This window comes from Engraulis encrasicolus, chromosome 5 (assembly GCF_034702125.1).
Source record: "Engraulis encrasicolus isolate BLACKSEA-1 chromosome 5, IST_EnEncr_1.0, whole genome shotgun sequence".
In the NCBI taxonomy this organism is placed as follows: Eukaryota; Metazoa; Chordata; class Actinopteri; order Clupeiformes; family Engraulidae; genus Engraulis; species Engraulis encrasicolus.
The window spans coordinates 24,836,406-24,860,445 of NC_085861.1; the positions used below are offsets into that span (position 1 = coordinate 24,836,406).

General features: G+C 44.0%; 1 protein-coding gene across 2 annotated transcripts; it reads right to left on the minus strand.

The window, feature by feature from the left end:
- Window positions 1-2: 2 nt before the first annotated feature.
- Window positions 3-19,088, minus strand: cthrc1b (collagen triple helix repeat containing 1b). Of its 2 annotated transcripts, XM_063199006.1 has the most exons (5): window positions 18,727-19,088; window positions 17,114-17,191; window positions 8,528-8,746; window positions 4,000-4,216; window positions 3-500 (listed from the first exon to the last, which is right to left on the minus strand). In XM_063199006.1, exons 1-5 carry the CDS (start codon window positions 18,847-18,849, stop codon window positions 358-360), a joined length of 780 nt encoding a protein of 259 aa, XP_063055076.1. In that variant the 5' UTR covers window positions 18,850-19,088; the 3' UTR covers window positions 3-357. The 2 variants fall into 2 exon arrangements, with proteins under 2 accessions (XP_063055076.1, XP_063055077.1); XM_063199007.1 differs by lacking the exon at window positions 17,114-17,191.
- Between the last annotated feature and the right edge of the window lie 4,952 nt (window positions 19,089-24,040).

A 24,040-nucleotide genomic window follows, 5' to 3' on the forward strand; every position in this document is an offset into this window, starting at 1 on the left:
CCCTCCTTTTATACAAATTATTTTATTAAAAGAGGCATATAAAAGTCAAGAAATGGTAACATAGCCCAGTTGTGTACTACAAACTTTCCAGAATGCGTCATAATAACAAATAGACTGTTCTACTGTCTGGCAGTGGATAAAGCCACATCACACGTTAAAAGTACATCTGACAAAATTATGGGCGTAATTAAATATGACACAGTTGTCATAACAGCCTTGTTACTCTGTCATCAACATGTTTAATAACTGACCAACGGTCCCTCCTGGATTAAGCAATGACTAGTGTTCCATCAAGTCGCCCGGCGCTCATGATGTTTGGTCTGTTGCCCTGGAAATGCCTTGGGGTCGGTCAGTGGCTCACTTGGGCATCTCCTCGATGATCACTCTGGAGACAGAGTTCCATCCTGTGGAGGCGTCGCCGCGGGGATAGTCACCACAGGTGCCCACCCATATGGCAACGTCCACCAGTCCGGAGCGGACCCCCTCGCACAGTCCCTCCACTGTTCAGAGAAAGAGAATAGAGATAGGGAACACACACAATCAGCACCACCACAAATACTACATTAATAATGAATGAGGACGAAAACAAGAACACAGTGGCCATCTTAGGTCAGGGGTGTCAAACTCAGATTCACACTGGGCCAAAATCAAAATCTGGGATGAAGTCGCAGGACGAATTCAATATTTTTTTCAAAAATGCACATATTTTTGCCTCAAAGTCCATCTTATACCGTCTATATTGGTGTATGTGGGCCAACTGTGATACACATTTGAAATGATCTCGCGGGCCAAGTAAAATGGATCGGCTGGCCAAATTTGCCCCCTGGGCCTGAGTGTGACATACCTGGCTTAGATTATAGCAAATCCAGTTTCACTGACAGCTTTAGCGGGACCCGGGACAAGTTATCTGAAAGGCCCCCCTCCCAATACATATATCGTAATGAGGAAAAAAATCTTTGGGCCGCCCTCTCCCTGGGCCCTAAACAACTGACCAGTATCTCCCCCCCCCAACTGCCCTTGTTGGGTTCCCCAAATCACACTTAGTCAAACATAACCCCCCCCCACGTAGTTCAGAACCTCCATCTGTTTAGACCTCCATTGTTTTAGTGATGGATGCCACAGCACAAAGAGGACAAAATGATCAAGCGGGTGTTCCTAATCTGGGCAGGGCACAGGCCTCGGTAGGCCAAAGCTTAACCACTAAGCACACAAAAGTGGCTGCATTGTCTCTGATTATAGCTCAGTCATGACATTCGCCACCGTTTCTGTGATGAATACCTCGGGGCCGCGTCTATTCCCAGCTGTGGATGTATTTGAAAATGATACACACACACACACATTTAGGCTATTTTGAGTACAGCGATGAATTATGTGTACACGATGCCTTGTGCACATACAGTGCATTTTACAGTGCTTCAATGGGAAGGAGTTTGTAATCAGAGAGCTGAGTCAGTTTTACTGTACTTGTGCATAATAATCGTTAAAAAAGACACCACATTAATTACACAAATTAAAAACATATGTTATAAATGGGCTTATTAAACACACTACACAGCCTAGAGAGATGGAAATGGGCCCAGAAGCCATCCAGCAGGTAGGCTACAGTTGTAGTATGCATGAGCGCATGATACTATCAACCCTGCAGTGGGTTAAGAGGCGTCCCGTGTGCATCTACCAGACTGGGCCGTATCCTACCATCTCCTTGTTTACCCACTTTTTACCTAAACAAAGCATCCTCTCTCTAATCTTGTCCCTCTGCTCCCTCTAACTTCAGCTGAGTCAGTCATAGTGGGGCTTTCGCTATAATTATGCAAACTCACAAAGCTGAAGTGGAGAAAGTTAAACTTTGTCACAACTCTTTTTGTTTAGGAAAATGAAGGAGAGGAAGTAGAGGGTGTGCCTTTATCTACCAGAAGTCGGCCGTAGCAGTTTTAGTTGCTAAAGGTTTGAACTCTTGTCACAAAGCTTTGTTCATGAAATACAAGTATGCATTGCATACTGTAGCATACCTATACAGGTTACTTAACAAACAATTTTCAGACAGCTAAATTAAAACAATGTGGAATAATTATTTTACAATACGCTGACAGAAGAAGTTCACTTCCAGGCAAGTTTCTGAAGCTTGGATAGGCATCTAAGTTGACGTTAGGAAAGTTTCACAAAGCTTGGGCCAGGAAACTTACAAAGAAGGCAGAGGGTATCTATTGATGTCTTCTATAAAGTACCTACGGACAATGCTTGGAGTTAAGAATGTTTTCTCTTTAACTTCAGAAAGTGCAGTAGTATCACAAAGTCACTTCAGTGAGGAAAGTGATGTAATATCCAATAGGTAAGGGGAGGCCCATGAACAGCCTACTGTGTGTCTGAATCCAAAATGTTCCATCAAGTGCATTTTTGGGAAAAAAACAATGCTATACTTGTTCCGTCTGCAGTGAAGGAGTGAGAAGTTATTGAGACTATACCTATACTAGGGGTGGGCAATTATTTTTGCCCGAGGGCCGCATTGGGTTTAGAATATTGACTGAAGGCCCGGAAGCCACAGACAACTTGCCCGTGTCAATAATAAAACAGTGTATGCTGACGTAGCTTGGCAGCAAAGATATTCCTGCACATTGTAATTAAATGTATTTAGATTAAGCCTATGTCTTTGGTTAATCTTAAATTCACAAGACTCTTGTTTTAGTTAGCTTTATAAGAATGTTGAGCAACCTTTTGAATTTGGATTTAAAAGTTGTCTTAAAGGCTCTGGGGGCCACATGAAATGGCTCAGGGGGGCGCATGTGGCCCACGGGCCTGAATTTGCCCACGTCTGACCTATACAGTAAGAATTGCAGTGTTAATTCAACACTGTTTTGAGAACTATGGTCCCATTCCATTTTTTTGTGTTGAATCCAACTCTTTTGAGTGTTGAGTTAAAGGTGCACCGTGTAATATTTTTAGTAGTTATTTTCCAGAATTCATCCTTCCCATTCACAAATGTTACATTTTTAACAAATACTTGCCACCACCATCAAATTCTAAGTATTCAATATGACCGGGAAAATTGCACTTTATATAAATGAAAAGGGGATCTTCTCCATGGTCTGCCATTTTGAATTTCCGGAAATAGACATTTTTAGCTGCAAAACTTACTGTACTTTGGTCACACTAGTAAATACTAGTTCATTACTTAGTATATAGTCATGAAAGGCTCAAATGTGGCAATAGGCAGCACAATTTCAACTAGAAGCATAGTGGCGATACCTATTCTGGTCACAATCTTACACAGTGCACCTTTAATGCTGCAAAGTTGGTGCAGCTTGCATGCTGCAAACAGGGTGAAATTCAACTCTCTGAGTGTTAATTTGTCACACAAATTAGCGCTAAATCGATCAGAACCAAACAATCTCAGAACAGTGTTGAATTACCTCTGCAAAGTTTTACTGTGTGTATATTGTATGAGTACTCTTGTATTGTACGCAGCGGTGTAGACTACTTTTTTGAAGTGGGTATACTGTATATTCGAGCATTTTTTGAAGTGGGTATACTGTATATATTTATGCTATTCTAAACAATGGATCATTCAATTTTAAGTGGGTATACTGAAGTCCCTAAAATTTAGAAGTGGGTATACTCCGTCCTACTAGACCAGTGTTTCTCAACAGGGGTGCCGGGGCACCCTGGGGTGCCGCGGGCCCCCCTCAGGGGTGCCACGGAAACGTGGCTGATAAATAAATTATGTAATATAATACATATTCGTATAAATTGATAAGTTAATGTTAGTCAATGGAATCTGCCATTTATGCACAATAAAGTAAATATAGGTCGCCTCAGCTGCAACTTTGAACGTAGGTCGTGTGATGTCTCCAAATGTGTTACTTTTCTAAGCCTTTGTGGTATCGGATGCGATGCCATGTTACGACTTGGGGTGCCTGGAAATTTTTCATGAACTGAAAGGGTGCCTCGCCTAAAAAAAGGTTGAGAAACACTGTACTAGACTACACCACTGATTGTACGTACCTGCGGTGGTGCGGTGTATGTTGATGGTGGAGTTGAACTCCGGGCTGCCCTGGTCCAGGTAGATGATGGACTCGATGGGGAGCGGACCGGCACACTCGGCCCCGTTGAAGGTGAAGTACCAGCGCTGGCAGCACGCCGACTTACACTTGAGCCGCAGGGAGCCGCTGAAGAGCACGCGCAGGGCACTGTCTGTACGGTGCTTGGTGAAGGTGCACTCCTAAGCGGAGGAGGAGGGAGGAAGAGGAATAAGAGGAGGAGGAAGGATGGAGTAAGAAGGATGTAAGTGGAAGACAGATGTGATACATAAGGGGAGTTTCTACATACCATGCATAGTATTTCTGAACTGTAGGTTATTCAACTTTTAACATACGTAGACACACGCACAAGTCAACGCAACTAAACAGAGTTCACCTACTTCCTATAATTCGGAAAAGTTTATCCACCTCTCCGAACACAGTTTTATTAACATTTTTTAAAACGTTTTTTGGGGCTATTGTGCTTTATGTATGATACGACCATGACGACAAATGGGAGAAGAATCAGTGCAGTAGGGCCAAGGTAAGGCCACAGTTTATTAACCTTAATTAGAATAGGCAACACCAACCTTAATTTCTAACATATGAAAATCAGACTCTGTATGTACAGCATATGCATGGTTGAGAGACCATTATTGTACATGGCAAAAAGTATGCCTGAATGTGGTGCGAAACATTGGGAACTGGTATAAGTCAAGGATTATTTTCGATGCTTTACCATTTGCCGTTCATATTCTAATCAAGGTAAATAGCTGATGATGCAGTGGGTAGTGTGACATCAGTTATACATTTTTAAAAAGGCAGTTGCTTGAGGTGCACAGTAGCTGACGGTATTTGTGTCTACAGCACAATTATAATTTGTGTCATGTCTGTGTTAAAACACGTTTTGTGGGACTGTTTATAGCGGCGATGTCAAACTCAGGCCCGGGGGCCAAATTTTGCCCGCGGATCCATTTTATTTGGCCCGCGAGATCATTTTAAAAAAGTGTATTACAGTTGGCCCACATACACATACATATAATTCCCTTCCAGAACATATTTCAAAAACCCAAAGTCAAGTCAAAGTCAAAACAAATAACGCAGTATGTTATGGATAACTGTGGGCCTAGTTGATGAATTGGAATGCAAGACAATGAAAAGTACAGTTTGTTTTTAAAATAATAATAATAAAATGAAATAAAATATATGGTTGATTGTACTAATCTTTGATGATGTAATTTTACCCAGATGTCAACCTTTGTTGCAGTCTACAGTCCCAGGAAAAAGTTTGTACACCCTTTGAAATTTCTTACATTTCTGTCAAAATTGATCATAAAACATGGTCTGATCTTCCCGGAAATCTCAAGAAGGAACAATCAGAGTCTGCTTTAATTAATTCCACCCAAACATTTACATGTTAACAACTTTTTATTGGTCATAAGGCTATAACATTCACAGGATAGCAGGGCATAAGTAAGTACACCCTTACATTAAGTAGGTTTTAACCCTCAGTTAGTTTCAATATCATCAACCAGACTTGTCCTGTAGTTGCAGATCAGATTAACAAAACAATCTGTTTGTATCTTGTCTCCCTCTTCTTAAGAGAACTGCCTTTCATCAGCAAGGTTTGTGGGATGTCTAGAGTGCATAGCTTTCTTGACTTTTGCCATATAATCTCAATTGTTTTTTGTTAGGGCTTTGACTGGGCTATTACACAATGTGTATTTCATTGTTATGAAGCCATTCTAAAGTCGATTTGCTTCTAAAGTATGGGTTGAGGTCACATTTCAGGGCCCATACTCTTGTGTGCTTCAACTGTGTGACAGACTTCCCCACTTTTCTTCTGTAAAATATCACAATAAACTTGAGTTCATTGTTCCACTGATAATAGCAAACTGTCAAGGGCCTGAGGCAGCAAGGTAGCCGCATATACTGATGCTCCCGCTACCAGAAGAGGAGATGTAACCAAGAATAGCTTAAAATGGGATTCATTCTGCCAATCTAAAATGAATGGGGTTTCTGTCCAAAAAAATATTGCTGCACCTTTGAGGTTTGCGAAAAAGCATTTATATGCTTCATAGAATTAATGCAAAATATTCTGTAGACCAACGTTGAAACCAAAGTTGAATTGTTCAGGGGAACACACAATGTCATGTTTGGAGGAGAACTGGAGAACCACACCTTCACCAAAACATCATCTCCACCTTTGAGTATGGTGGCGGGAGCATCATTATATGCGGCTACCTTGCTGCCTCAGGCCCTTTTCAGTTTGCTATTATCAGTGGAACAATGAACTCAGAAGTTTATTGAGATATTTTACAGAAAAAAGTGAGGTAGTCTGTCACACAGTTGAAGCACACAAGAGGATGGGTGCTGAAATGTGAAAACAACCCATACTTTAGAAGCAAATCGACTTTAGAATGGCTTCATAATAATGAAATACACATTCTAGAATGGCCCAGTCAAATCCCTGACAAAAAAACAATTGAGATTATATGGCATGAAGTCAAGAAAGCTATGCACTCCAGACATCCCACAAACCTTGCTGACGAGAGGCAGTTTTCTAAAGAAGAGGGAAACAAGATACATCCAGATTGTTTTGTTAATCTGATCTGCAAAAAAAGGAAACATCTGGTTGAGGTTATTGCGACTAATTTAGGGTTAAAACCTATTGAATGCAAGGGTGTACTTACTTATGCCTAGCTGTCCTGTGAATGTTTACATCTTATGGCCAATGAAAATTTGAAAACTTGTAAATGTTTGGTTTGAATTAGTTAAAGCAGACTCTGGTTGTTCCTTCTTGTGATTTCCAGGAAGATCAGACCATGTTTTATGACCAATTTTGACAGAAAGGTAAGAAATGTCAAAGGGTGCACAAACTTTTTCCTGGGACTGTATTTTGTGTTGTCATCTACCATGTGATGTCTTCTTTGTTTGTTTATTGTTGTTTAGTCAATCAATTGTTGTCTGTTTTTCTAATTATTATTATTATTATTATTATTATTATTATTATTATTATTATTGTTGTTGTCGGTTTTTTTTCCGGCTGGGGTTCAATGTATGATGGAAGAATTAATCATTTTCTTCCTTTTACATATATGTTGTCTTGTATGTTGATGTATTGTTTGTTTTAATGTTCTTTGTGGACCCCAGGAAAAGTAGCTGATATGTCTTATCAGCTAATGGGGATCCTAATAAAATATCAAATATCAAATACACCATTAATATACAGTATAGAAGATATGATTTGGAGGCACAAGAATTATGAGTGGGTCCAGGTAAGCATAACAGCCCATCCTAGCACATAAAAGTATATGATGGCATAAATATTTATGAATATGACCATTTTTGAATAAATATTGAATTTGACCCGTGACTTCATCCTAGATTTTGATTTTGGCCTGGTGTGAATCTAAGTTTGAGACCCCTGGTTTATAGCATCTTGTGGGGGGAGCCGTGCCTCAGTTGGATAAAGTGTCATACCCTAGAGATCAAGATTTAAATCCAAACCAAGGTCATATCCTGATCCCCCCCACCCCCCATCTCTCTCTGACTCACACTCGCTAACTGTCCTATCCAAATAAAAGCATAAACAAACGAAAATATCTTAAATTAAGAAAGTATAACATCTTGTGTTGCACAATGCTTCAATCTCATTGTGAGTCCCAGATCCAGTTCAACCACGATTCATTGTTCACCCACCCTCAGAGTTTTAACACCACACCCCTGAGGAATAGGGGCATAAAATCCACAGCGGGAGGTTTACTGGAGCAAGTTGCTTGGTACAAGACCTGAAATGACCCTGTTAGATTTTTACGAGATGGGCGATTAGAGGAGATATGTTGCCCTATATTTCTTTGACAGTTTAGGGATCATATGCGTGATATTGCCTATTGCTTGCCCACCACATTTCTTATCACAGATGAGCACTGCTGCTATAGTCACACGGTGTAGTCAAAAAGAAATATGTTTAGGCTCAAAGTCGAAAGATAAAGCAGATTGGAAGTTACTCTTTTAAGGCTTTACCATACCCAGGCCACACTTCAAATGACTAAGTGCACAAAATCAAAATATAAGGCATTCCGTAGCCTATATGTGCAGTTGTGTGTTTGAGTGTGTGTGTCTGTCAGTTTGTCATACTTCTTACAATTACCTGATACTCTAATCCAAAGCAACTTGTAATTACTTAATTTAGATATAAAGTAGAGCCACTTGATTACAGTGCAGAAAGGTGCTTTGCTCTAGGTCATTTCAACCCTGGAAGAAGATTAGGTAAGCTTGCCATAGCGTGGACCATTTGTTCTGTGGATTCTGCAAATTCAAATCAGCAATCCTCAGCTTCCAAGACCAACTCTCTAGGAGACAACTGGCCCTATACTGTGCCTGTCAATCACACCCACCCACCGAGAGAAGTCGTCTCTATTTTATGATGATGCCCCTTCGAGAACACTTAGACACGGTCTTTCCATTTGCCCCTCTATTGAAAGGTGATGTTATTAACTCGAGACACTCACCGCTATTTTGCCCAGGTCGATGCCATAGTTGAGGGAGTTCCACGCGCACTGCTTGTAGTTCGGCCTCCAGGGCTCCTCGAAGATTTCGCTCACGCACTCGCCCTTCTCGCCTTTGGCCCCGTCGCGGCCTGGCACACCGGGGGTTCCGGGAATGCCGTTCGCGCCCGGATTCCCTTCTCGGCCCGGGATGCCCGCAGGTCCTTGGATGCAGCCAGAATACTGCAGCATAACGAGAGAGAAAAAGGAACGAAAAAGTAAGAAAGAAAGATGCAGATCTCAGCTAGACTGGCCTAATGAGGATTAATGATGTTGGATATTGCTTCTCCATAAATGAATGAATTCCCTTGGACTATTAAAAGATTAAGTTGTATTCAAATCTGTAAAAAATGCAGACTATTTGCCAAACACTGGTTCTTGGTAGGTCTACAGAAAATACGAGGTTTTTTTTTTTTCATTTCGACCTACAGAAGAAGAAGAAAAATATATCCATCGCAGTTTCTGTGTTAACGCATGAAATGTGAGGACAAATTCCTTTGGCGAAAGCTGCACTGCAACATTTCAGTATTGATCAAACACCCAAGCACCATACTGGGCTCAAATATTTCATCTGCTCTCTTGCAGAGAGCACCAGAAAAAAGACAGAGCAGAGAAAGTAGGTGAGAGAGAGAGAGAGAGAGAGAGAGAGAGAGAGAGAGAGAGAGAGAGAGAGAGAGAGAGAGAGAGAGAGAGAGAGAGAGAGAGAGAGATGGAGAGAGAGAGATATGGAGAGTGAAGGGAGATGGAAGGAAAGATATAGAGAGGGTGAGAACAGGGCAGGAGGAAGAACTGAGGGAAGGAAAGCAAGAGAGATGGGATGGTAGTGAAAGAGAGACAAAAAGTGAAGGAAAGGGAGACCGAAAGAGAGAACGAGACAAAGAGAGAAAGGAAGATGGAAGGAAAGTGAGCGAGAGGGCAGAATGCAAGAACAGGGGACGGGGAGGAATGGAGTAAAAGACAGAAGTATAAACACAGGGAAGAAGGGAGGCAGAAAGGAGAAATGGGAGAGGTTTATATATACAGTTTGTATGTGTGTGTGTGTGTGTGTGTGTGTGTGTGTGTGTGTGTGTGCATGCGTGTGTGTCTGTGCCAAAGACACACAGAGGGAGAGAATGTGTAAGAAAGATGGAAGGCAGCAAGGAAGGAGAAATGAGAGAGGTGAAGAGACTGTTTGTATCTGTGTGTCTGTGTGAAAGAGAGAGGGAGGGGAGCGAGGGCAAGGAAGGAGGAAGGCTAAATCATTCATCTGCGCCGGGCCCAGTGGCGGAGGCCACAGCCAGTAAGTCATTATCTCGCGCCAGTCGCTGTTTAGACAGATGTTGACTTGTGCATTGCAGCAGCCAGCCGCCGACTCAAACACAAAGACAGTCCGCTCCAGCGGGAACGACACAGCGGCTGTGGTGGCGGCAGTGGTGGTGGTGGTCAGGGTCGCTGACAGTTTTGCCTAGGCCCAGGACAAAAGTCATCTGAAAGGCCCCCCCACCCGATACATTCAATGTAATGAGGACGCAATCATTACATTATTTACATTACATTACATTGCATTTGGCAGACACTTTATAACCAAAGCGACTTTCAAAAGAGGACATAATCAACATCACAAGCAAATACAAAGTGCACAGGAGAGGTACAGAACAACAAGTGCAGTTGCAGAGAGGGGTTAGTTTTTTTAATAAAGAGTAAATAACGAGTACACACACACACAAACACACACACACAAACTAAACTAAAACACACAAACTAAACAATCATGGGCCCCCCCATGTCCCTGGGCCCGGGACAGCTGACCCCTTTGCCCCCCCCCCCCCCCCTTCCCAGCTTCCCTGGTGGTGGTTATGGTGGCAAGGTGCCATCCACAGCCGGTGTTGGGAGAGAGGGGAAAAGACCCGAAAAAAGCCCATCTGTGCATCCATCGGTTGTCTTTTTGCCAGAGTCAGATGGATGGCTCCCTCTGATTAAATGCTTAAGAGAGAAACCGTCATGTGTCACAGTTGAGAAGAGAAGAGAAGAGAAGAAACGAGAAGACAGATCGTCCCCCACTGCACTGTACCGCACAGAGTGATGCCACTGGACCCCATCTCAAACACCAGCTGTAGTTCTAGCAGCAGGATCTACAGATGAAACTTTGGATCTCTCACTCTCTCTGCCTCTCCCTCTCTCTCTCTCTCTCTCTCTCTCTCTCTCTCTCTCTCTCTCTGGTTTTTGTAACTTTGAGGCAGTTGCATAATCCAAACAGAGATCGATGTGGGAGGTGTGGACCGGAGTGATGGAGTCCATCTGATGGAGATTTGACTTTTTTTTTTGCTAGCCAAAGCCATCTGCTCACAATCTTACTGCATTTCCCTACCAGTGTGCACTACATGGAAGCCATGATCTAACTCGTATTTGTTTATGACTTGCAAACACACCAGGGCCTCGTTTCCGAAAGGGCCTTAAGTACTACTTAACGCTACGTGCTACTTAAGTTCACACGTAACACCATCGTAGAGCTCACGGAGCGTTTCCCAAAGCCAACTTAGCTAAGAACCATCGCAGGTTGACACGTAACTCTAAGAGCAATCCACGAGTGGTCTAGAGTAGTCTTAACGCGCTAAGATTGATCGTAGCGGCATGGCACAGTGGAGACACCCACAGGATATGAAGGGAAAAGAAGAAACCTGCGCATAAGATTGCTGTTTTAAGACGCGAGTGGCATGGCACAGTGGAGACACCCATAGGAAAAGAGGAAACTTGCACTTCAAGTTGATGTTTTAAGACGGGAGTGTAAATATCATGGCAGCACAGTTGACACTGCAACGAAAATATGAAGGTAACATTAATTGTGGATGTGTAGGCCTATAATAAAAGCAATGTGTTTGGAAATATATAATTCCATATAATAATCATATAATTAATAAATATATAGTTCGACTGTGTTTGATAAACCTGGGCATAATTAAACTGTGATAAATCATAATTTGTGTGGGTGCTTCATGAACAAGAACAAGGCAAAATGAATAAGGGGCTTCGGAAACCAGAGACAAGAGTGTTGATGAGTGGTGATGAAACTTTATTTGTTTTATATTTTTTTAAAGAAAAATGGTCAGCGAGTTGTTGCACCCTCTTTCATTTTCAAGTAGCCTAAGTAAGGGAAGGCGACGCAGAAAATACATGATAGTTGTAGGCGAAGGGTAAGCTATGACAAAAAAGGCAGCGATGGGGATTCGTGTAGATTTTTTGTTTTAATAACAGCAGACTGCCGTGCAAAAATGTCCTCACAGTTGTGAAAGCCGCACGGTAGGCTACTTTGCGCACCGCTCACCACATGTGCCAAGCTCTGCTCTCCCTATTCCGACTCTAGTAGGCTAAGCAATAACAAAAAGGCAGCGAGGGGATGTGTCAATGTTGATGGACATTGTTTTTCATAACAGACGTGCTCCCGACAGTTGTCAAGCCTTGAACGCCTTGAGGTTGTAACTTTGCGCATCCCAATTTGGAACTCCAACTAGGCCTACTTGTCTTCTTAAATAGGCCTATTAAGCTGCAGTAGCGAACTGCACGCGCTTTATCTGGGTCTTAACGGCGTAGCTCATGGTTATTACAGTCAGTTGGGAGTTTTGCATGATTTCATTGTTTGTGTGCATTTTATTTCATTTGCCAACAATAACTCCTATCAATAGTTGCAAACAGCTACAAATGTATTCCACCTTTTATGGAGAGCAACTTTTGACACTTACACACGCCTTACTTTTTGTAAATGGTTTAGCAGCAGATGACGGCGCAGTTCACTCCGAGGACACTTCAGCACCACGTAAATGGACAGCGATCCTTAAGAGCGACGCTACGAATGATCTTAGAGGCTGTGCACGCGCGTTCATGTACGAATGTCTTTGGGAAACAGTCGTAGAAAATCTAAGAACATTCGTAGGATCACTGGTTAACGACACACGTAAGGCTAAGAACCATCGTTATAGTGAAACGAGGCCCAGATCAGTGATTCCCAACCAGTGTTAATTTTGTCAGCTTTTTTTGATTTAGTCGTAGTCTTAGTCACAATGACGAAAATCATATTTTAGTCATTGCCTTCCCAATTTAGTCTTAGTCTTAGTCTAAATGACAAAAATCAAAAAAGGGCTTTGACGAAATATTTTAGTCATAGTCATGGTTGACGAAATTAACACTGTTCCCAACCAGGGGTACACGCATCACTACACTAAAGGAACTTCAGCAACCTTCAGGGGGTACCTGGAAACATTACAAATGTATGGAGCAGCCACATGAGGAAAGAGGAAGAGATAGGGCATGACTATAGGGGTAGTCATGATATGCGGGAGGCCGTTATCCACTGGTTAAAGAGTTGGACTTAGATTCAGAAGGTTGCAGGTTCAAATCCCACCATAACCTCTCCCCACCTTGGTCCATAGCTTCAGTGCCCTTGAGCAAAGCACCTGAACCCCCCTGATTGCCCCCAGGGACTGTAACCAATACCCTGTAGTATAACTGTAAGTCGCTTTGGATAAAAAGCAACAGCTAAGTGTAATGTAATAATGATGAAAAGGCTTTGGGGGTACGCAAGACAAAAAAGGTTGGGAAACGCTGCACTAGATCAAAAAGACAGCCTTGTTGTCATATGAAGAGTACCCCCCTCACACATGCTCTATATCAATTCCGCTATCCCAAAGTGCCTACACTCCATGTATTTGTTATTATTACATTTCTTCACGTACCCCCTGAGGTGTGCTCGCGTACCCCTAGTGGTACACGTACCCCTGGTTGGGAAACGCTGCACTAGATCATGGCATCCTGCTGTTAGCCGTCAATGTCACCCACTTTCAAGCCACAGTAGCATTCAAACAGAAGTATACTTTGGTTTAGCTTTTTCACCAAAAGATTGAAAAAGATTCAGATTGCTGCGGCAGAAGGACACGGCAGCCTCATGTCACTACATTCAAAAGCCAACACACAAAAAAAAAACATTCCCACACAGCTGAGATGTCTCAGTACATCTGGAGATATGTGAGCTGCCGAGGTTCCCATTTGTTAGGAGCAGGGAAGCCGACAGTGGGGGGACAAAGGGGTCACTTGTCCCAGGCCCAGAAAGAAAGGGGGGCCATGATTGGATCCTCATGACATTATATTGATTGGGTTTGTGGCCCTTTCGGATGTTTTTGTCCTGGGCCCAGCCAAAGCTGTCATTGGCCCTGGTTAGGGGCATTATTACCTCATCTAGCTCCCCGAAGCCCAGTACATGGAGAATGTATCAAGAGCGACTTGGCAAGCATACACAGTAAGAAAAAATACCCTTAGAGTGTAGATTTAACATCTAGTTTGTGTGTATTGGGTGCCAGAGCACTCTCCAAGTGTTGAATTAGCACCACATATATTTTTTTTACTGTGCAGCAGCAGTACTGTAGCAGCCAGTCTGGCTCAGGGAGAAAGAGCTCGGAGACACATTTACTGTAACTTGAATGGCTGAAGGAAGGCAGGAAAAAATGATGAGTCATTGGGATGACTTTTCAATATGCCCACGCAAATTAGGCTCCCACCTGATCACGGGGGATTAGAAATTGGTGGAACCTCTGCGACCCAACACCTATTCACACAGCATGTGTGTGTGGAAGGAAGCGGGGCGCGCGCGCGTGTGTGTGTGTGTGGGGAGGGGGACTATTTTTGAAAGTCCTCCAAGAAACGTCTCTCGACGTTTGTACAGTAAAAAACCTGCCAGTTATTCACACCATGCTGTGCTCACATCCTAGCCAAAAGGGCGACACTCAGAGGAGGAGGAGAGGCAGAGAGAGGAGGAGGTGGAGGTGGATGAGGTAGGAGGTGGAGGAGGAGGGAGTAGGTGCCCAGACACATCGATATGAATACCACGCGCCGCTTTTATTCACTGCCTGGAATTTCATTTGCAGAGGCTTGAAATGAGCGCTTGTGGTAACAGAGTGTCTGCCGTGGCCATTTAGCAAAGGCTGGGGCTGTCTGGACTCTATGGCCGCTCACACAGCAGTGGCCACTAGTTGACTAATACAGTCCTCATTAGTTTGCCTGCAGGCCAGACAGACGAGAGCAGTTGAGGTCCTTAAAGAGGCGATAGATGGGTCCAGTATCAAGGCTGCGTGGACCATAAAAGTGGCGAGTATTGATGTTCATTCAGCAGCCACAACAGTAGGCTTGTGTCGAAACAGGCCGCATCCTGGCCCCCCACCACCCCAACCCCATTTCAAAACACACATACTGTATATACACATGTACACGTATATGCAAACATACAGAGACATACACATACTGAGACATACACATACACACACACACACACACACAAAAACACACACATGCAGGCACACAGGGAAGCTGACAAGGGGGGACCAAGGGGTCAGTTGTCCCGGGCCCAGGGAAATGGGGGCCAAAATTGGATCCTCATTACATTGAATGTATTGGGTGGGGGGCCCTTTCAGGGGAGTTTGTCCTGGGCCCAGCCAAAGCTGTCAGTGGCCCTGAACACACACACACACACACACACACACACACGTATGTGCGCGCACACACACACACACACACACACACATGTGCGCGCACACACACACACACACACACACACACCTATGCGCGCGCACACACACACACGCACACACACACACACACACACACAGTCCCATTTGTTGACGGCGCATGCATGAGGGTGTCTGAAAATGAGGCATGAAAATGCCCATAACACAAAAGGGTTTGCACATTTATGGACTCCTCTGGCTTGTGAAACGGCCCCGGGCCTAACTGCTACCAGGGGGAAAGGGGGATGAAAAATTGAGCTCTGTTGTAAAGTAATTACCCGTTCCACGCGTCACTGAGAATACTAGATTAATTGATTACACAGAGGAGGTGGTGTGGGCTCTTCAGATAGTTCTCTCTGTCTCCTTCTCTCTCTCTCTCTCTCTCTGTCTCTCTCTCTCTCTTTCTCTCTCTTCTTTTTAAAGAAAAAGTGAAGGGCAATTTGATATTCATGTGAGAGAATCATGAATCACAGGAAGTGAGTCGGAGATGTGGCTCTGCTGCTACGGCTGCTGCTGCTTTGCTGAGATGGTGCACATTTTCTGAAGAATCTGCGAGAAATTGTTATTCTCCTTGTGACTGGCCAACCATTTTATCTGGACTTGTGATTACTTAAGTTCTGGCTTTCGTGAGAAAATGAAGGGGAATTGCGGTGATCCATTATTACAGCACAGGGTTTGCTCGGGTAATACCATTCATTTCCAACAGGGCTGCGTCACTCTCGCCTCGTTCGCTCCTCACCACCTAATTAATCGTATGTGATAGCGGGGGGAGAGTGATGGGAAGCAACCTTTCGAAAAAGTTTCTTGTTGGGTCTGCAAAACAGAAACATTTATTTTGGTTGCTTCATTACCCTCGAGCTATATGCATTTCAGACTAAATGAAAAACAAAGTAAAAATAATAAAAAACACCAACATCCCACAAAGTACGGACAGACCCCGGCATAGACAGTCAGCAGCTCTGGCTGAGTGCTCGCTTGTGATGTTGCAGTAGTAGTCAAATGATCAATCGCATCCTCCTTTCACATTCAAAATAGATGATAGATTGCATTTAAAATGGATGAGGTACTGCAAGCCTCATTTCACCCTGGTCTAGAGGAGATGAGAGCTTTTTGGCCAGAGAAACCAAAAAGGCCCTATTTGATTTCTCCGCATCGTGCCATTACAAGGACAGAACGCAGGATCCATTCAGAGAAGCAAAGCGAAAGCCCCTTTCCTATAGGCAGGGATGCCGACAGAGGGGGCAAAGGGTGACAAAGGGGTCACTTGTCCTGTGCCCAGGGCGAGTGAGGGCCCAGAATTGGGTCTTCATTACATTGTATGTGTTTGGTGAGGGGGCCCTTAACACGACTTTGTCCCTGGCAGCCCTGCCTATAGGCCTTCTGTTGTATGTCCTCCAAGCCAGAGTGTATGGCCAGGTAAGGAGAGAGAGAGAGAGAGAGAGAGAGGGAGAGGGAGAGAGAGAGAGAGAGAGAGAGAGAGAGAGAGAGAGAGAGAGAGAGAGAGAGAGAGAGAGAGAGAGCATCAAAGAGATGAGGAGACTGAAGCAGAGTGAACCAGGAGAAAATGTATTATTAAATCTGTGTCCTGTGAGCACTTAGGGACTTGGGTACAAGGCAGCGCAGTAATAGAATGGAGGCGAAGGAAAGAGCTGGACCTTTCAAGAAGTGCAGTCCACAAGCCAAGCAGCTGGGTCCGAGCTTTCGCTTACATTCCTGGAATGGCCTCTCTTCCAGCACAAGCGGATGTGTGTTTTTGTGTGTGTCTCTGTGTGTGTACACGTGTACTGCAGCCTATGCCTGTGACAGTGAGTGTGAATGATTGGATGTCTGTCTGCATGAAAAGAGCTATCTCTACGACAATGTCACAAGACACTACATCATGCAAATCTACAGTGAGCTATCTTTCTACACACACTAGGTTACACGCTGTAGGCCTATCAGAAAACAGAAGACAAAGATGGTGTCGTGCAGTTACTGTCACACTACGGATAGCTAAAAAAAATGGTGGAGGTCAAAATGTTACCATCTTAAAGTGGGTAGTAGACTGGGCTTCGTCTGATTGCTTGGTGCAGTTCTGTTTGCCCGAGTCCCCGTCAGCGCACTAGGATGACAAACAATAGGGGAGACCGGGGTTGGTTGTCACACGGGTAGGTTGTCACAGTCATCATATCTCAGCCGCTATAGGGCGTAGATCAAAAGTTTTGATACAGATCTGTTCAGAATTGGGGTTTAAGGTCACCTACGTTGATAGTGGAGGTGAAAACAGCATCACTTTGAAGTAAGACAACTTTAAGTGTTTTTCACATGCAAAACCAACTTTTGAGAACTCCATTGTTTTTCTTATAAGTCATAACACTATAAGTTGATGTCACAATAAATATTGCCATTTGAAAGTGTAAAGTTAAAGCTACAAATTGGTTAGTTTCTTTCGGAGCTAGAGTAATGCATGTGGACACTAGCCTCCAAAATAGCTCAAAATGTCAGTTGGGGTAGGTTGTCACAATTTTTTCGGGGTTGGTTGTCACATGAATTACATTGCAAAGTTGTTAGTACTGGCATTGTTATGACTTTCATTGGGCTATAGTTTGTCCTGTGCACTGTATGTTTGCATGATTCAGGATTGGTTGGCTTTGTGTTTAACATTTATGAACTTATGGATAACATTTATGGATTAATGATTTTTAATGAATTTCAGTGACATTGTAATGAATTTAATGAAATGAAGTGAAAATGAAATAAACTAATGTTTCTTTTAAATGTAATTGATGATTTTATACACATGAGATTAGTTTAGTGTGGTTTAGTTTCATATTTCATTGAAAATAATGAAAAAAATATAATTTAAAATATGTCTCTATTTTTCCATTTTCCCCATTACAATAACACAGGGACAACCAACCCCATGGGGTGTGACAACCTACCCCGCAATGGGGTTGGTTGTCACATCTGTGCAAGGTGCCTTTGACAATCTATATCTTAGAGAAAGGAGTCTTCTGGATCTACGACTATCCAAATGGACCTGAGACATCAGTCAATAACTATGGACAGAAAGGGCGTCCTTACCATATACCAATGTAGCAGGAATTGGATTTAAGTAAAAAGTGTGACAACCAACCCCGGTCTCCCCTACTCATGAGATGCCCTGCTGTCTAACGCTTCAAACCAATCGTAGGTGTTACTATGGAGATAAAAAGGTTAGTTTTTCATTCGATGCTTGGCTTTCCCCTGCTGAATTGATGTGAAGGCGAAGGAGAGAGGGGGGACTCTCATACGGATGACAAGAAGAATTCTCACCATGCATCAAAACGTCACACTACTATATCGCAACAAAATATTGCCGTCTGCAACAAGTGTAAACAAGGGAAACGGCTCATTTGAAACTTCTTTGGGGGGTAAAGTAAATGTCATTCTAAAACAAGCGCATTTCCCACAGATGCACACTGGGGCGAGTAAAAAAAAAATACAGATTTTTTTTTTTTACCTACAACCATTTATTTCTGAAGCAATGCATTACAAGTTGGGCTTCATAACAACCTTTCCAGGAATTGGAAAGAGCGGATCGATACTGCCGCCCTTGAGTGCGGTCCTAGAAGAACACCTATATGAGATTCCCTGTGTGCAGTGTGGGGCTCTTACTTTTTCGATGTATTCCGCATCCTTTTGCCGAAGTCCTCTATGTCTCATTTTATCGGCTTCATAAAGAGGAAAGATTAACCAGGAGAAAATCAATAGCCGCGTCGTTGGAGACACCATATTCATTATCCAAAGGCACGCCGCGACGGAGACGGACTGCTTTTAGGGGAGAAGAGGGAAAGCAGGGACGAAACGAGAGGAACGAGAAAAGGTCTTCTGTCTCTCTTCAACTCCCCCCGAGGAGCTGAGGTTGTCCTTTCACCACAGCAACATGAACTGCCTCTAACTTTTTCCAGATCACTCTCTTTTTTTTGCATGCCACAGTAACCCCATCGAGATTGCAATTACGCAACGTTTTTTATACAGTGAACACTATAATGCATATAATTAAAAAAAATTCCCATAAGCATCAAGGTGAGAGTCACTCTGTCATTAGAACACAAAAAATGTTTTCATTGTATGTCCTGTTTTGAGATAGGCCTAAGGTAAGGTGGTTTACAAAGACAAACTAAACGTAGGCCCAATTGATGAGAGACTCAAAAGGTCAAGGTCAAAAGTGGCCTGTTGAACAATTTTAGCTCTTAATGCACAACATGATCTCCAAAAATTCCGTGCTCCTGGACACGTATGTTAAGGACACAAAATCCGTGTCCAGGAGCACGGATTTTGCCCAAATTCCGTGCTCCTGGACACGGAATTGTTTTCCGTGCTCCTGGACCAGAATTGTTTGAAGTGCTTTCTATAGGCTATTTACACAGTCTTGTGTTTTCTCAGGATTTTTCTAATTTCAAATATTTTGTCTAAAAAAAAACCTTTCTTACTGACAGTTTAGGGTTAGGGATTGTTGGTCTGGGCACAGCTAGTTTTCTTTCATTCATTGTATGAGTTTGATAGCCTAGCAACCAACAGGAAAAGGTATTTCTCAAAAATATGTCTTTAATGACAGGTTAAGGTTAGGGAATGTTTTGGTCAGGGCACAACTTAAATTGCTAGCATTATTTTGTTTAGGAATAGCATTTGGTATGTATTTTCTAATGATAGAGTTAACACAGTGCTGTGGTAATAGCCTATAGAAAGCACTTCCGTGTGCCCATCACGGAAAACAATTCCGTGTCTAGGAGCACGGAAAACAATTCCGTGTCCAGGAGCACAGAATTTTGGCAAAATCCGTGCTCCTGGACACGGATTTCGTGTCCTTAACATCCGTGTCCAGGAGCACGGAATTTTTGGAGATCAGGCTGTAATGCACGCAGTACCTACAGTGGCACATTGAGCCTGTAAAAGTCATTGAAAAGTTAACTACCACAGTACTACAATACTATGACTAGGCTATAAAACAGGGCTTTTAGTAATGCACTATGACTTGGTCATTGGCATTCTGTTAACAACAAATTTATAATGCATGCTGTGTCTTTGCTGAAATTAATTCACATCTATTTTCTTCAAATTGACCCAAGTTGTAAAGACTTGGGCAAGTATCTACTAATTTTTATGACCATGAACAAGGCAAATCCAAATTTAACTGGCCTTTACCAGACTTTGTAGCTACTTCATGTGAGGAAATAAAACATGCTTTAAAAAAGAAACTTCGAATCCAGAGTAACACTTCAGAACAACAGTGCCAACTAGCCACGAGGTAAGCAGCAAATGTGCCTAACAGCGGGGCGTAATTGGTTCCTGACAAGCAACGCGAGGGCTAGCAAGCATTTCATTATCGCTTACACAAGGGGCTTGTGTATTGTAATACCGTTGCATATATATATGCTATTTATCCATCGCTCCCATTGGGCCTCATAACGGCAGCTAGGCAGAACCAACACCCACTGCAAATCCAGGGCTCGCTTTACACTGCGTCCCGAATTTCCCCTGATCAACAGAGCGCTCAAACAAACCCGCCATTCACTGCTCCCACCACCACCACCCCTAAAACAACTCCCACCCCCACCCCCCTCGGCCTCCTCTCACTGCACCCCAACTGACTCCTTTCCCCTCTCCCCTCTCCCCCCGAATTTCCTCCTGGCTGCGACCCAGACTGGAAGAGGAATGAGAGGACCGTTGGCGTACTGTAAGGAACTCTGTGTGTCTCTCTCCCTGGAGGTCCTCCCGCTCCATCTGAAAGGGCCCTTTCTCCATTAGGGGGAACCCATTTTTCCATTCAAGTCTGGTGGGCCCAACTGTACAGTAAGTAAGTAAGCACAGTCCGCCTTTTTCGGGTGCCTTATTGGCATAATCGGAAAGAGTTTTGGTGTGTGTGTGCGTGTGTGTGTGTGGGGGGGGTTACAATAATGTTGTTTTGGCCCTGTATTTTGGCGACCAACCGGAGAGGGAAACTGCCATCTGACTGCAGCAACACAACAGCTCCTCAGTCTTATGGCCCTATATACCGTCCTCCCTCCTCAGTCTGTGTGGTGCTGCTGTCACTGTGTGGTGTCCTCAACCCACTCTCGCCTCCTTCGATTTGCCTTTGAATCAAGGCCTGCAGGCTACTGCACGCTGGATAATGGACAAATGAGGTACCACTTCACTGCCTTTCTGCCAGTTGATGAAAAGCAAATTACACACTGAACAGCCTATCATTTTCCAGACTGCATTGTGTTGAACAAACACAAAAGCGTGCGGGGTGTAATAGACTTACCAATAGGGCCCTTTGACACAAATATACGCACGCACGCACACAAACTCACACGCACGCACGCGCGCGCACACGCGCACACACACACACACACACACACACACACACACACACAGGCAAAGACACGTGCCAACTCACAAATGTGCGCTCACGCACACACACACACAAACATGATCACACATACACACACAGGCACACATGCACACATGCTTGCCAACTCACACACATGCGCAGGCATGCACGCACTCACACACACACACACACACCCTTGCGTGCAAGTACACATGAACAAACACACGTACACACACAGGCAAAGACACTTGCCAACTCACAAATGTGTGCTCATGTATGCACACCTTCACACAAACATGCAGGCACACACGCATGCCAAAGCACATACACATGTGCCAACTCACACACATACACACAGACACACGTTTGTAAACATAAAGTACATGAAGTACTATATTGTACTGTCAGCACACTGGATTCAGATATGTAGATGATGCAGAAGCTTATGCATGCACCGTTGCACACATACGTGTAAACATACACTCTCGATCTCTCCATCCGACACAAACTTTATGTAAGATTTACATCAACTGAATCTAAATTCAGTTCGTGCTCAGGCACGCTGCACCTCATGTGCAAAAGTATACTGTATGTATGTGCAAACACAGCCATTCTGTCAGGCAAACATATACGCAAACTTGTTCGCTTGATTAACTTTTCGGAAGGCTCCGCAGTGCATAAGGAAGCCGGCGGGCTGAGCAGCGGCTCCTGTGAGCCCAGATTCTGCAGGCTCACCCCAGCTTGCCCCAGGCTCGCTCACGGGGCCTTTGTCTTAGTGTGTGTGTGTGTGTGTGTGTGTGGGTGTGTGTGTGTGTGTGTGTGTGTGTGTGTGTGTGTGTGTGTGTGTGTGGGTGTGTGTGTTTTTGTGTGTACTGTTTGTGAACTCACAAATTGGCTGTGTGTGCGCGCCTGCGTGCGTGTGTGCAAGAGAGAGAGAGAGAGAGAGAGAGAGAGAGAGAGAGTGCGTGTGTGCATACTTGTGTGTGTAGGTGTGTGTGTGTGTGTGTGTGTGTGTGAGAGAGAGAGAGAGAGAGAGATTGAGTGACAGTGTATGTGTGTGTGTGAGAGAGATTGAGTGAGAGTGTGCGTCTGTGTGTGTTTGTGTTTGTGAGAGAGATTGAGTGTGTGTGTGTGTGTGTGTGTGTGTGTGTGTGTGTGTGTGTGTGTGTGTGTGTGTGTGTGTGTGTGTGTGTGTGTGTGTGTGTGTGTGTGTGTGTGTGTGTGCGTGCGCATGTACATGTATGTGTATATATCGTTACACACATTTGTTTACACAGCGGAAAGCACACATCGGTATCGACAATAGGCTGGAGGCGGGAGGTGGGTGGATGCTCCGTGGAGCAACAATTTCAATCATAGCAGACAAAGACTAAAAAAAACACACTCACACTCACACAAACACACACACAGTCACACACACACACACACACACGAGGGGTCTGAGCCAACACATACATGGCGTCGTGCCTACCCTCTCGTCTGAAGTCATGCAGACAGTAGTGTTTGCTTCCAGGGTGATGGCCATTTGTTTCCACTAAATTGAACTTTCAGGAGAACACATTAAACGCATCCATCACACACGACACATCCTTCATCCTAAATATGTCTGTTGTGTTGTGTTTTTTTTCTTTTCTCTAACTCTTCACCACCTGACCACTAACAGCCCAACCCCCGACCCTACCCCACCCCACCTCGACCACAGGCCAGCGACAACTTTCTATCAGGGACCTCATCAGGAAAGCCTACATACAAGGGGGGGCAACTGGGGTCAGTGCTGTCTCCAGCCCAGGGAGAATGAGGGCCTAGAATTGGATCCTCATGATGTTGTGTGTATTGAAAGGGGGGGGGCTTTCTGATTACTTTGTCCGGGAGTGACCAAAGCTGTCAGTGGCCCTGCCTACATGCAAGGGGGTGACAAACAGGGTCAGTCGTCTCGAGCCCAGGGAGAATGGGGGCCTAGCATTGGATCCTCATGATGTTGTATATGTGTCAAAGACGTCCAACATGACACTGTCCTTCAGTGCTAATAGATGCTTTTGCTTACTGTAACTGTGAAAAACATGACATTTCAAAACATTATTTTAAAAAGTGAATGCATGAAAGCCAAGTCAAAAAAAAAAAAAAATCATTTTTTTTGCATTTACAGTAAGCAAAAGTATGCGTTGAAGGACATGTTGGACATCTTTGACCCACATGTGTTGAGGGGGGGGGTGTGGGGGCTTTCAGATGACTCTGTCCGGGGCCGTGGCCAAAGTTGTCAGTGGCCCTGCACCTCATCATGAGCTTGCTGCTGCAGTGTGGGTGCTATACTGTATGTGTGTGTTTTATAAAGGGGCCTTTTTTTTAAAGCACTGTGCAGTAGCAAGGGAGGTCGGGCAGTCATTGCCTCTGAGATAAATCTGTGTTATGGTATAAAACAATGGCTTTATACGCTCCCTGTTGGCAGCCTTCCTGCTCTCCGTCCCTCTCCCCCCCTTTTTTTCTCTCTCCCTCTGTCTGTCTGTCTTTCTCTCTCTCTCTCACACACACACACACATACTCTCTCTCTCTCTCTCTCTCACACACACACTCTCTCTCTCTCTCTCTCTCTCTCTCTCTCTCTCTCACACACAC